Source organism: Nyctibius grandis, chromosome 11 (assembly GCF_013368605.1).
Source record: "Nyctibius grandis isolate bNycGra1 chromosome 11, bNycGra1.pri, whole genome shotgun sequence".
In the NCBI taxonomy this organism is placed as follows: domain Eukaryota; kingdom Metazoa; phylum Chordata; class Aves; order Nyctibiiformes; family Nyctibiidae; genus Nyctibius; species Nyctibius grandis.
The window spans coordinates 5,399,463-5,411,905 of record NC_090668.1 but is presented as its reverse complement, the minus strand read 5'-3'; the positions used below and the strand labels follow the sequence as shown (position 1 = coordinate 5,411,905).

General features: G+C 46.6%; 1 protein-coding gene across 1 annotated transcript in view; it reads right to left on the bottom strand.

Annotated features, from left to right (window-relative positions):
- Nucleotides 1-12,175, bottom strand: part of ARIH1 (ariadne RBR E3 ubiquitin protein ligase 1) — a 59,669-nt gene extending 47,494 nt beyond the window's left edge. Inside the window, exon 1 of the mRNA XM_068410309.1 lies at nt 11,724-12,175. Coding sequence (XP_068266410.1) covers nt 11,724-12,074 — 351 coding nt within the window. The 5' untranslated portion in view covers nt 12,075-12,175. The remainder of the gene's footprint in view (nt 1-11,723) is intronic.
- Nucleotides 12,176-12,443: the final 268 nt, after the last annotated feature.

Genomic DNA, 12,443 nt, shown 5'->3' with positions numbered 1-12,443 from the left:
AAGGCTAGCAATGTGGATAATTATGCTAATGACTGGCAGGTAATTAAGTGCACTGAAAAGGCTGGCACCCAGCCTCTTCCAAATCACAGAGATACCCTGGCAAGCAATAGCAGGACACCAGTCAGGGGGATTACACTGTTGTACATGAGGATGACAGGGATCCCAAACACCTCCAAGCACCCTCCCTCCAGACAGTTTCAGGATCAGCCGTTCCTCAAGACAACTCCAAGCCTCTGCTCTCTGTTCCCCTCCTAGAAGCTCTCACCCCAGCTAAAAAACAGATCAGAGATAGGACGGTAGCTCCCAAACAGTAACAACACAAAGTAGAGGAGAGATTCAGAAATGAAGTCAGCCAAGAAGCAAGCGTTTTACCAGTCTCTTAAATATTGTACCAGCTTCTACACAATCCCTGAACCCATTTCCAATACCTCAATACAGAATCCCCAACTGAAGGTAAAGTATCTTACATTTCTAAATGGCAACAGCCCAAGACCTGTATCGCATTATGCTCGATCTTTATCAAGACTGTCATATAGAACTACATTTGCATTTATTATCAACGGTCTTTGCCTAACGTAAAAATATAGTGGAGTACATTTTCAACTATTAATTTCACCTCTCTTAACAATACAAATAACTTTACTGAGTAAAGAGAAGGGTTATTACAGAATGTTAATGCATATATAAAATACATATAAATTGAAGAATAAAACTTCAATTTGCTCACATAGCTTTTCAGTCATCACAGAAGTATTACTAATCACCAAAACAAAGAGGTCAGACACATTTGTCCATCAGATAATAGTACTTAGAAATTGTTACTTTATTTTCCTATATGCATATTAGGGGGGATTTTACCCCAAAGACCTTCCCCTTTACACAAAACCAAACTTCACATTAATAGCATCTACTGGGATCATTTATTCAGGTGTAGAGGAACACAGAATGCAAACACTCGTTCTTCGCTTTAAGGCAAGGACTCACAGTCAGGGCTTACTAGAGCCTGTCAGAGCTCTCAGAAGAGAAATGAAGCCGCTAGCTCAATGCTGGAGTGTTCTCCTTCCTACCTTTGTAATAAAAAGTTGCCATTTAGCCTGGTTTTAACACATATTGATCAGCGAAGCTCTGTCACTTCCAAGCACCTACTCCAGAGTCTAACCTCATCAGGCCTTGGGAGGTTTCTCCTTCGGTTACCCCCTCGAGAGATGGCGCTCTCACACATTCTCCCTTCTTCCCAGGAGATGTCCTTAACCCCTCTTCTTTCCAGACCATTCCTTCCACCTCCCTATTTCTCAGACCCCTGAGCCCAACTACAATGCAGATTATCAGGAGTTAACTTATTCTTAAGTTATTCTTTCCACACGGGAAAGCTCATTGCAAGGGAGACTGTTTACTCATGTGAATTCTCCTGGTTTCCCCTAATCCCTCTCCACATTTCTCTCTGCCAGACACAGGAATGCTGATTGCGTTTGTATTCTGTTACACAAGAACACAGGCAATCCAAAGTTATCAGCTGCAGAGAGGATCAAAGTTTTGATAAAACTACCCGGAGCTCTTTCAAAAGTTAAATGCACACCTATAATTATATGTGCACCCAAACCAGGCCACAAAGATTGTCTTCAGGTGTAGGTACAAGTCCCTTTCCTTTGCTGACAGTAGAGTTGAGCAATTCACCCACCATCACTTCTGGCAAATGGAGTGAAGCAACTGCTCGCAGGGTCAAACAGTGGGCTGACATAATAGCAGGGGAGAGGCACATTTACGCAGAGTTCACCGATCCTATTCATTATTTGGCCCTGCAAACAGTTGTAGCTGTGCAGTGAGGGAATGGGAACTGCCTAAGCACAGAGCAACACACGTGTAACCACGTGTGATTCTGTGTAATCATGCCTGCCCCTATTTCAGGTTGCAGGTGCATGTATACACCCCCTCACATCTCAAAAAGCACTGCCTGGGAGATTAGATACCCAAAGAAACTCAAAGCACCAGAACAGCCTGAGTTTGTTGGTGTTTCAAGCCAAGCAGCAATGGGAACGTACCACCAGCCACCCATCCTGCCTCAGCTCAGAAAAACCAACGAAAAACCCAAAAGGAAGTTACCCGGAGTGAAGTACTTCGCTACACAGTAACTGTTTCACCAGCTTCCACACACACATGAAAGCAGCACAGGAATGGTAAAATCAAGTATGCCCTGCTGTGATTTTTATATAATGGCCTTGTTCAAACACCAGCTACTTCCTCTGTGGCTCTGACAAAGTTTTGCTAAAGCAAACAGGTCAACTGCACTTTGCCAGGGTAGTACCCTCTCACAGCTTACTCGACACACTCCTTTGGAGGTTGACCAAGCTTACTAATAGCAGGCAGGAAGCAGAAACCTGCAGAACCACTTCAAATTTTCATTTCTTTATCTTGGAAAAAAGTCTCCTTGTGCTTCCTCCTTAATAGGAATAGGCAGATATCAAGTTTAAAAAAATTCTTTGACCTAACACCCCAAGTAGTCAGTTATTTTACCAGTTGACTATTTTCAGGTGCAATTATATAGATTTTTTTAGTTCTACATTTTTAGTATGCATTCTCCCCTTCAAGAGGGCTTTAACAGTGCCCAAGCAGAATCCTTCTGAGCAGGAACTCCTACTCTATCCTGCTTATTCACTGAAAAATAAGAGTTTAGAGTGTGCACCCCTCGTCTGGTGAAATAACAGACAAAATATTACTCCAGCAAGCACAGACAATTTTTCAGAAGGGCTGTAAAGGCAATAAGCAAATATCCAAGCTTTTAATTCCCAGCATTGGTGACCATCTCCCTCCAGATCTCAAATTCCTCAAATCACAAAGCAATCAAAGCTTGATCTTTTGCGAATTAACGTGCACCCTCCCCACATGAAAAGGCACGTTCATGGTGTCCCAGAACGTGGCGGGTGCCTCAGACCAGGAGGTCAGGCAGAGAATCGAGTAAGTCTTAAGAAAAACCTTTTCTCTTTCACGCCTTTACCCGCCACAAGTACCTTCTTAGAAGACCTATTTTTGAAGCAGATGGCCAAGACAGGATCCTTGCACTGCTCGTCCCTGGAAGTGAGAGGTGCCACATGGTGCTCTGGGATGTAAGAGCTTTAACTGAGGAAGATACAAAACCCAAGAATGCTTCAGAAAAGGTTGGGAGGAAGGAACTTAATGGGCCAGCGTGAACAAGTGGGCACCAGCTAGAAACCATCAGTAGCTCAGGAGAAGGCCAAGAAGCAGAGTCCCTCCTAAGCCAGTTCTTACAGGGGTTTGTCTTCTTTACTAGGCAGTAGCAACGCCTACCAGTTAGGTGCTCCTACCAGCTCTCAAACGCTGCCCAAAACAGCTGGCAAGACCATTGGCAATGCCAAAAGGCACCATGGTTGCCAACACGCTTGCACAAAGGAAGCCAATGTCCAGAAGCAAGCAGCTAAGCTACACTGGGAAGAAGCAAATGTTTCTGAAAATTATTTAAATGGCTTATTAGCTTTTTCCTTGATCCAGGTGACTTAGACACTGTTACAGAATCACAGAATCAATCAGGTTGGAAGAACCCTCTGGGATCATCGAGTCCAACCACTGCCCTGACACCATCATGTCAACTAGACCATGGCACTAAGTGCCATGTCCAGTCTTGTCTTAAACCCCTCCAGAGATGGTGACTCCACCACCTCCCTGGGCAGCCCCTTCCAATGGCTAATGACCCTTGCTGAGAAGAAATGCTTCCTAATGTCCAACCTGAACCTCCCCTGGCAAAGCTTGAGGCTGTGTCCTCTTGTCCTAGCGCTAGTTGCCTGGGAGAAGAGGCCGACTCCCACTTCACTACAACCTCCCTTCAGGTAGTTGTAGACTGCACTAAGGTCACCTCTGAGCCTCCTCTTCTCCAGGCTAAACAATCCCAGCTCCCTCAGCCGTTCCTCGGAGGTCAGACCCTCCAGACCCTTCACCAGCTTGGTCGCCCTCCTCTGCACTCGCTCCAACACCTCAACATCTTTCTTGAAGCGCGGGGCCCAGAACTGGACACAGGATTCAAGGTGCGGCCTCACCAGTGCCGAGTACAGAGGCACGATCACTTCCCCAGACCGGCTGGCTACACTATTCCTGATAGAGGCCAGGATGCCATTGGCCTTCTTGGCCACCTGGGCACACTGCTGGCTCATGTTTAGCCGGCTGTCGATCAGCACCCCCAGGTCTCTTTCCGCCGGGCCGCTCTCTAACCACTCTTCCCCCAGCCTGTAGCGCTGCAGGGGGTTGGTGTGGCCGAAGTGTAAGACCCGGCACTTGTTCTTGTTGAACCTCATGCCGTTGGTCTCGGCCCATCTATCCAACCTGTCCAGATCCCTCTGTAGGGCCTTCCTACCCTCCAGCAGATCGACACTCCCACCCAGCTTGGGGTCATCTGCAAATTTGCTGAGGGTGCACTCAATCCCTACGTCTAGATCATCTATAAAGATATTGAACAGCACCGGCCCCAGAACTGAGCCCTGGGGAACACCGCCAGTGACCAGCCACCAGCTGGACTTTGCCCCATTCACCACCACTCTCTGGGCTCGGCCATCCAGCCAGTTTTTAACCCAAGAGTCCACTCATCCAAGCCCTGGGCAGCCAGTTTGTGTAGGAAAAGTTACGTTGAAAGTTATCTACACAAGATTTCGGATCTGAAACGATTCCTGAAATTTTGCCAACTTTCTCAGTCTCTAAAAACAGGCAAGAGACTTGGCGCAGACAGTTGTGTTTGAGTGTTACGTACATACAGCGGTTCAAGCCCTCACCACAGTGAGCTACTCTGAATACCAACAATAATTACTCAGCACTGCTACGCCATGTAAACAAGGGACGTCTTTGGAAAGAGCGTCTGTAGTTATACAGACATTTCAAATCGTAAAAAGGCACCGGCTTGGGAAGTACAAACGTTACCAAACTAAGTTACATGCGAAACTCAGCTACTGAGGAAGCCTCGAAGAGCAGATTTCAAAGCATTCATTCAACCAGTATTTCCATCACAGCTCAAGATCAAAAGCTAAAAGCAAGCTAAGGATAAGGAACCAAACAGGGCCAGACAAACTCAAGGTTCCAAACATTCCCAACAGCAAACATCTGGGATGCTGAAGATATTTAAAAATTAGCAAAATTTCCATTATCAAATTAAAAAATAATTTTTTTCCTCCAGCTCACGCAGAGTCAGTCTTTTACTCGTCACGCTGGAGCCTCCCTCACCGATACCCTACACGAGCTCGGCAGACCTCTCTCAAACACGCAGGCATCTGTATTCTGGGCTGCGCTCAAATGCACCATTTGGCATTACCGAGTAGCTACAAACCCTCCGTGTGTGTTTTACACTAAACGAGGTTGCAATTTCCTTGCAATTGCTGAAGCTACTGAATGACTTCATGAAATTCAGCAGCATTATATGCTCGTATACACACAAAAGCCTCCAAACATTCTTTATGGCTGCCAATAACACAGCGTAGCCAGCCACGAACTAGAGAAAAAAGTCACTTGTGGTATTTTTAGATCCCTCTGACTTCAAAAGTAATAGTAGTCCAGGGGACTGGAAGCATGAACAGATAAGTTGCAGGCTGAAACACATAGAGAGGACTTTCAGCCTTCACAGTTGTGAAGTCACAGCTCTCGCAACAGATTCTGGCTTCTTTTCCCACTTCTCAGCCGTTCAAAATGGTCTTTCCCAAGCAGAGGAATGAGCAGCTACGTTCTCCAAAAATAAAAGGCTCCTACAAATTAATTCTGTATGAAAACCTTGACTCACTATTATAACACGAGGGCAGCTTGGAGATCAACGACCACTTCCTTCAGCTGCTCTATTACACCTGACACCACACAGCAGAACCACATTCTTGTTTACTTTCTCATTCATGGACCAAAGGGGAAGAGAGATTATTTTCAAAACAAAATTGAAAACAATTCAACAGGTGCCAAAGATGACACTTGGGGAGGTGCTGTACAGGGAGCTACTTTTAATTTATGAGTTAACGGCATCACTTTGAACAAATGTTTAAAACTGAGACCTGGAAGACTTCATCACAAGAAGCAGAGACTGTCAAACTGAAATCGGTGCACCGAGCCCCTAAATTAACATTATTTGCCAAACAGGACTGCCCTACACTTCCATATCATATCCCAGGAACACAAAGAGCATCAGAGGTTTGGGGTTTATTTCCTAGCATGAACTTTTAACTCATGCAAGGCTAAAACCAAGGATTCAGAGCTTGGGATAAAGTACAAAAAACGAAGCTATAGTTTCATTTTCAGTTATGTTTTAACACCCAGCAATAGCTATTGTTTCACATTGAGGACCGTGAACGCTGCAGTCCCAATTGTGACTTCTCCGTGGCACATCAGTTTCCAATTTACAGCAGAAATAACACTTCTGCTTTGCATGGCAAGTATGGTCCTGCTCACTAAAATTAAACCTACAGGGAACAGCAGTAACTGTATTTACTATTTACTTCCTTTTAGAAAGAAACGTTTTAAAAGTAGCTAAAAAACGAGTGTTTTCAGTTTCACTTTGAAAACATCCCCAGTAAAAGCCAGTCCCCACCTGCATCCGCAAGGCCCCCGAGAGAAGGCTGCCTTGCTGTGACTTCTGCAAAATTATGTTGCGACAAGAGAGACCAGCATCAATTTTGTTTACTCGTGGCCAGTCATGAGATTTACATTTGGCCTAACAGAAATGGAAAGATAAAGCACTAAGCAAATGGGTCATTTAAGTACAAAGTTTAAATTACTCTGGAGACTTAAGAGATAAAACAAGACTTTTCTACCGGGTAACGCTGAAATTTATAATAATTTTTTTAAAAAAAATATTATATTCAGAATTACACGTCTTGGCAGCCAGGGAACAGATACCATGTCATTTCCAAAAGCCTTGCAGTGACCGCTTAGACCAGATTTCAGGAATGCTTTGTCACAAGGAGGTTTACTCCGTTCCTTGGCAATATTAAACGCATTCCTACTATAATGAAACACCCTATAAACGCCACATGACAGAAACACGGAGTTTAACAAAGCATTTCCTTCCAGCATCATAACATTTAGGGCCCCAAGAAGAAATTTTATTATCAAATAACCAACCACAGGCTCGCCAATTCACCTCGTGCAGGCAAGAAGAATCAGCCTGAAGTGCTTCCTCCCACGGACTCCTACCTAACGCTCGTCAAGCGGCTTCAAGTACTCCGAGTTTTCAAGATGTCATCTCTAACATTAAATACAGTTTTAAGCACGATCCTGTACGAGAGCAGCAATTCCTGGTGTTCGCTGGCGAGTCGTTCCTATTTTGGACAACATCTTTGAAACGTTCTGCCCATAGCACTGAATTACACCAGCACTGGGGAAATTTTTTAAGTTATGACTGGAAAACAGTACGTTTCGTCCAAGCACGTAAAGCCACTGTTTAGTAAGACCCCATTTGCCAAAGGACAATGGGTTCGCGCTTGCCGTAACAGAGCTCTATTTAACGCAGCGCTGCGGCGCGCTGGGGGATCGCTGCACCGCCTCAACTCTGCCGGCCTCTCGGAAAAGCTGCTCATCAACAAATTTAACAAATGTGGCTTTGTAACGTAGGAGTAGCCTGGGCTTTTGGCTTATTTTAACAGCAAAGCTTCTACCCAGCAAGGACCTGACCTTACTTCCAAAGAAGTCATCCAGCTTTGTCATCTAAATGAGAAACCAACATTCAGTACAAATGTTCTGATGTTACATTACCTGTTCTGCTCTGAAGAACCTTATTTTAAAGGCTACAGTAAAGAGAACAGGTATTTTTGAGCTAGACTAACTTTTTTTTGATATGGTGATGCCACCTCCTTCCAGAGAAAGCTCAAGTTTGCAGCTCGACATGCTCACAACCACACGACAAGTTGGACACAACACCCAGCCACATCCAGAGTCCCGCTCCCTGCTGCACCTCGGAGCGTCATCCCAGTATTTTCAACACCTCGCCATTACAAAGTCCAAAAAGAATGAATATGGTTAATAACATCACAATGATGTCATTGGAATGCTCCAGAAAAAGGTGACCAAAAAGGGGAAATGAACCCAACTGAGAAATCGCACAAGCTTGCGACAGGGCAAGGAGAACACTGGGCGAAGCAAGATGAGACACACAGATCGTCACATGCTCTATTCAGAGTAGAAATAAACATGCTATTCTAAACATTTCTCAAGTCTATTTTCAGAAAATTTAGAGCAAAGATGGAAATAGCAATCCAATAGAAAAAAAAAAACAACATGTAACGATGGCAGAAAATTATTTGGACAAAAGTTCAGAGAGGAAGAAAATGGGGAAGATGGTCAACTGTGGGAAAATGCCTTTGAGAGGAGAAAGCCTTGTGTTCAACACCGCCTCTGTGTCCAGGTTTTTAGTTATTCAGTAATTTATTCTGCCAGTGATTGGAAAACCACCTGAAATCTGCCTGTTTACTTCGATGACTAAAACTCAAAATAACACGTCGAATGATTCCCCGTGTAATTATAGTGATATAATGGAAGTGATATTCTGAGGTGGGGTTTAAAAGTCCCAGCCAATCGACAGCACAAGGTTAAGGGGCTTATTCATACCCCTATTTTTGCATTCGGAGAGGAAGGGGAATTCTTGTTGTGCAGTAGTACAAGGAGTCAAACCACATTATGAGCATAAATGCTAAATACTTTGCAAAAATCATTAAACACATTACATCCCACTTATGTTCAGACAAGAAAAAGCAAATGCAAAATATTCTGAATATTTGAGTCATTCTGAAATCTCCCTAGTTCGCTGCAAGCTCAGTGGTTTTAGAAGGCCAAGAGATAAAAAAAGGTAACAGTTAGGCACCGAGCAGCCATCTTCAAGAGCCCATTATACGCCACAGTGAGAATTACAGGCTCTGCAACCAGTAAGTTTACCACAAGTTAGCTGCTACTACTGCAAAGTCTTCATCAGATCAAATCCCCGTCCTGAGAAGTTCATGTTTTTCTTACACAGCTTGTACTTGAAGATGACTAAATGGATGGGAGGATAAATTTAATTCAGTCCCTTCAACTAGTAGCACTATCAGCTAATAAACTGTTCCAATGTAGTGTTTTAATACGGACAAAAGCTGTTTAATATGGACAGTAATACCTGCCACGGCTCTGATACCCCCTCGCAGATACTTCACGGCTCACTGATACCTTTTCCTTTCGCTGCAGCTGCAAAGATGATCAACCGAAAAACAAAATCCTATTTACACCTTACTGCTGATCAGAGATCAGTACTTTGCTGATTAGAGGGTGCAAGACCTACAGCTGAAGGTTGCAGGTGTGGGGTACCTCTGCATTACACCCTCCCTTGAAGAAGTAAGTTCCCATCATCATTTGACACCAAGAACTCAGCGTAGATACACAGAGACCAAAGCCAACCAGTACTCGACTGGAACAAGTGAATCACAGCACTGCAACCGAGGATCCGCAGCAGGATCCTGAGCCAATGTGACTCCAGAAAAGGTTTACTGAACCAGAAAAGCAGCAGCAGCAATCCTGGTTGGGAGCCAAAAGAAAGGAAATAAACAGAACGGAGCCCTGGAAGATTTCACCACCAGCAACAGAAGGGAGGATGAGCAAATACTGAAGCACCAACTGAATTCGGCTCACTTACCTCTGAACAGACTAGAAATCCAACAGCAGTAAGCTGGCATTTCAAAGCAATTCAGAGCAACTGAATGTTTTTCTACCCTCTTCTGATGCATTCCAGGGCTAAAGCTGATTTTAGGCCCTGAGTTTACCCGTGATATTCTAAACAAACTGGCTTTCTGCACTCAGCTAAACCAGGAATAACTACTCCAAACCTAACACGAATAACTAAAGCATAAGCAGCAGCCACAGTGGTTCTGTGCAGGCGGTTTGCAAGGCTTCTGCAGAGCCCAGCGCAGCCAAGTCCATCGCAGGGTCAGGCCTCCCATCGCCACCCCGGGTACAGGAGCAGGAGAAGGGTTTCTTCACCTATATTGACTTCTCTCCACTAGTTCTGCAACTCAGAGATCAAGCACACAGGTCAGACAGCTCAAGGGCAGTGTAAGAGGTGGGAAAAAACCCCACAGACCAGAAATCAGGACCTTGCCTAAGAAAACAGTTCATGAAGAACATGTAAGCGAGTCCACCATGACGGACGGGTCTAGAAAACACACGAGCAAGGAATACTCGCTACTCCTCACTGGCAGGAACTTCTCCACTACTTTGCTTACACAAAGATAAGACAAATGGTAGAATCTGTTCAATACAATCAGTATGGGTCTATGATTTTTGCAATCTTCGTCATTAAATACAGACTCACCTTTTTAATCGCTATTTCAAAGAGTAAAAACTTTAAACGACCAATTGTTTGCATATCTACTTGCCATTTGTTTCCCTCCCTGTGTTAGGATCAATAACCGGGAGCAAAGAAACACTCATACTTAACCACGAGATCTTCTTTAACCGTGGGGTAATCAGCTAATCTAGACAGACTTCTTTATTCAGCTTTACATGTACAGCACTATTAAAGTTATAAACTTTAATTCAAGAAATGCCATTTAGTGATTTAGTATGCAAATACTTTTACAGTTTGCATCAAGCTCCATATAAACTACAGTGGATTTATAGCACATAAAGCAACATTTTAAAGCTGCTATTAGAGCCACCGTAGAGCACAGAAGAGTTGGGCAAAAGCATTCACTGAAGCATCTCGTATTTAAACAGATTTACCAACACTGGAAATACACACAACCAGCAAAACGATTGTTTTCTGGGCACTGTGTCTTTCAATATTTAATATCCATAGATTTCACCTTCTCACACTATTCCTGTTTGCATATTGAAAAAGGAGAAGCGAATTTACTCGCCATAATTCCAAGTAATATCAAGTAAAAGTGAACAAAAGAAAACCCACGCACTGTTGTCACCTGCAGAAAAAGTGAACAGCATCAGAAAAGTTCATGGCGAGCTGGAGCAAAACCTTGCCATAAACATTTTGAAAGGGATGCTAAATAGCTTCAGTGGCTTGATTTTTTTCCATATAAACTTAGATACTTTCATCTGAAGACAGTAAATGTTTTTTTAAAATGTTACTTTAAACTCGATTTCAATTTTAAAGCGGTGTGCTTACAAACGGGGGGTAAAAAAAAGTTACTGCTTTGAAGGGATTGCTCATATCCCTCCTGGTCTATGCTGGAAATAAACACAACCAAAACCAACACGCCACGAACAGGAACGGGTTTGGATGGGGCGAGGGGGAAGGGAAGGGAGAAGGCAACAAAACCAGAGCGGTGCCTGGCTGCCTCTCCTCAAATCCCAGAGTTTGCCAGCGACTCACCGGGTTACGAAGGAACTGTAGGGGTTAAACACACCCCCCCGCCAGTGTGAACACAGAGGGAGAGAAAGGCAAAATTCAGATTACAGCCCACCGGCTGGCAAGCACACAAAGAGGAGCCCTTTTAAAGCCAAAGGCCTCGCTCCCGGCGCTGCCAGGGCAGGAAGCGAGCTCCTGGCCTGCCCCGAGGGGCCTCCCCGGGGGAACGGGGTGCCCAGGAGCCCCCCTCTCCGCCCTGGAAGGGCGAGGGGCTCCCTCGGAGCGTGTGTGGGGGGATGCGGGCCGCGGGAGGGCCGGGCCCGGCGCCCTCCGGCGAAGCCCGCTGGCGGCGCAGCCCGCCCCGCCTCCTCCCGCCTCGCCAATCCCGGTTCCAGCGGTCCCGGTGCCGCTGCCGGGGGGTCCGTACCTGGATGACCTCGTTGACCTCGCGGATGCACTCCACCATGTGCTGCAGGATCTGCTCGGCCGTCAGCACCTCGTAACGATAATCCTCCTCCTGCTCGGGGCCGCCGCCGCCGGGGCCGGGCCCGCCGCCCAGGCCGCCTCCACCGCCGGGGCCTAGCCCTCCCGTTTCACCGCCCAACAACCCGTCGCGTTCTCCGGCGCCGGGCAACCCGGGCTCCACCAGCTCCACTTCGCCCAGGTCCATGTTATCGTCGGGTTCGTCCCCTCCCTCGTCTTCCTCATCCTCCTCCGCTCCGCTGTCTTCGCTACACTCCTCGTCGAACTCGTAGTTGTAACCCTCGTCCGAGTCCATGGCGAGGCAGGGAAGAAACGACGGCGGCGGCTTCCGCGGTCCGGCCCCCCTCCCACCCCGCCTGGCAACCACCGCCGCCGCCGCCGCCGCCCCCCGGCCCCGGCCCGGCCCGGCCCCGCCGCGCCTCAGCCGCTGACTGACCAACAAAGGGGACGCGGCGCGACCCGCTCCGTCACTGCGCGCCGCGCAACACCCGGCACGTCACGCCGCGGCAAGTGACGCGCGGCGTCACGCCTGCGCGCCGGCCGCCATCTCCCCTTCGGCGCGCCGGGCGCCATCTTGAGTGCGCGCCACACCCCCCGCACCCGCCCTCCCCGCCGCCCGCCGGCGCCATCTTGAGTGTGGCGCGGCGCCATCTTGAGCGCGGCG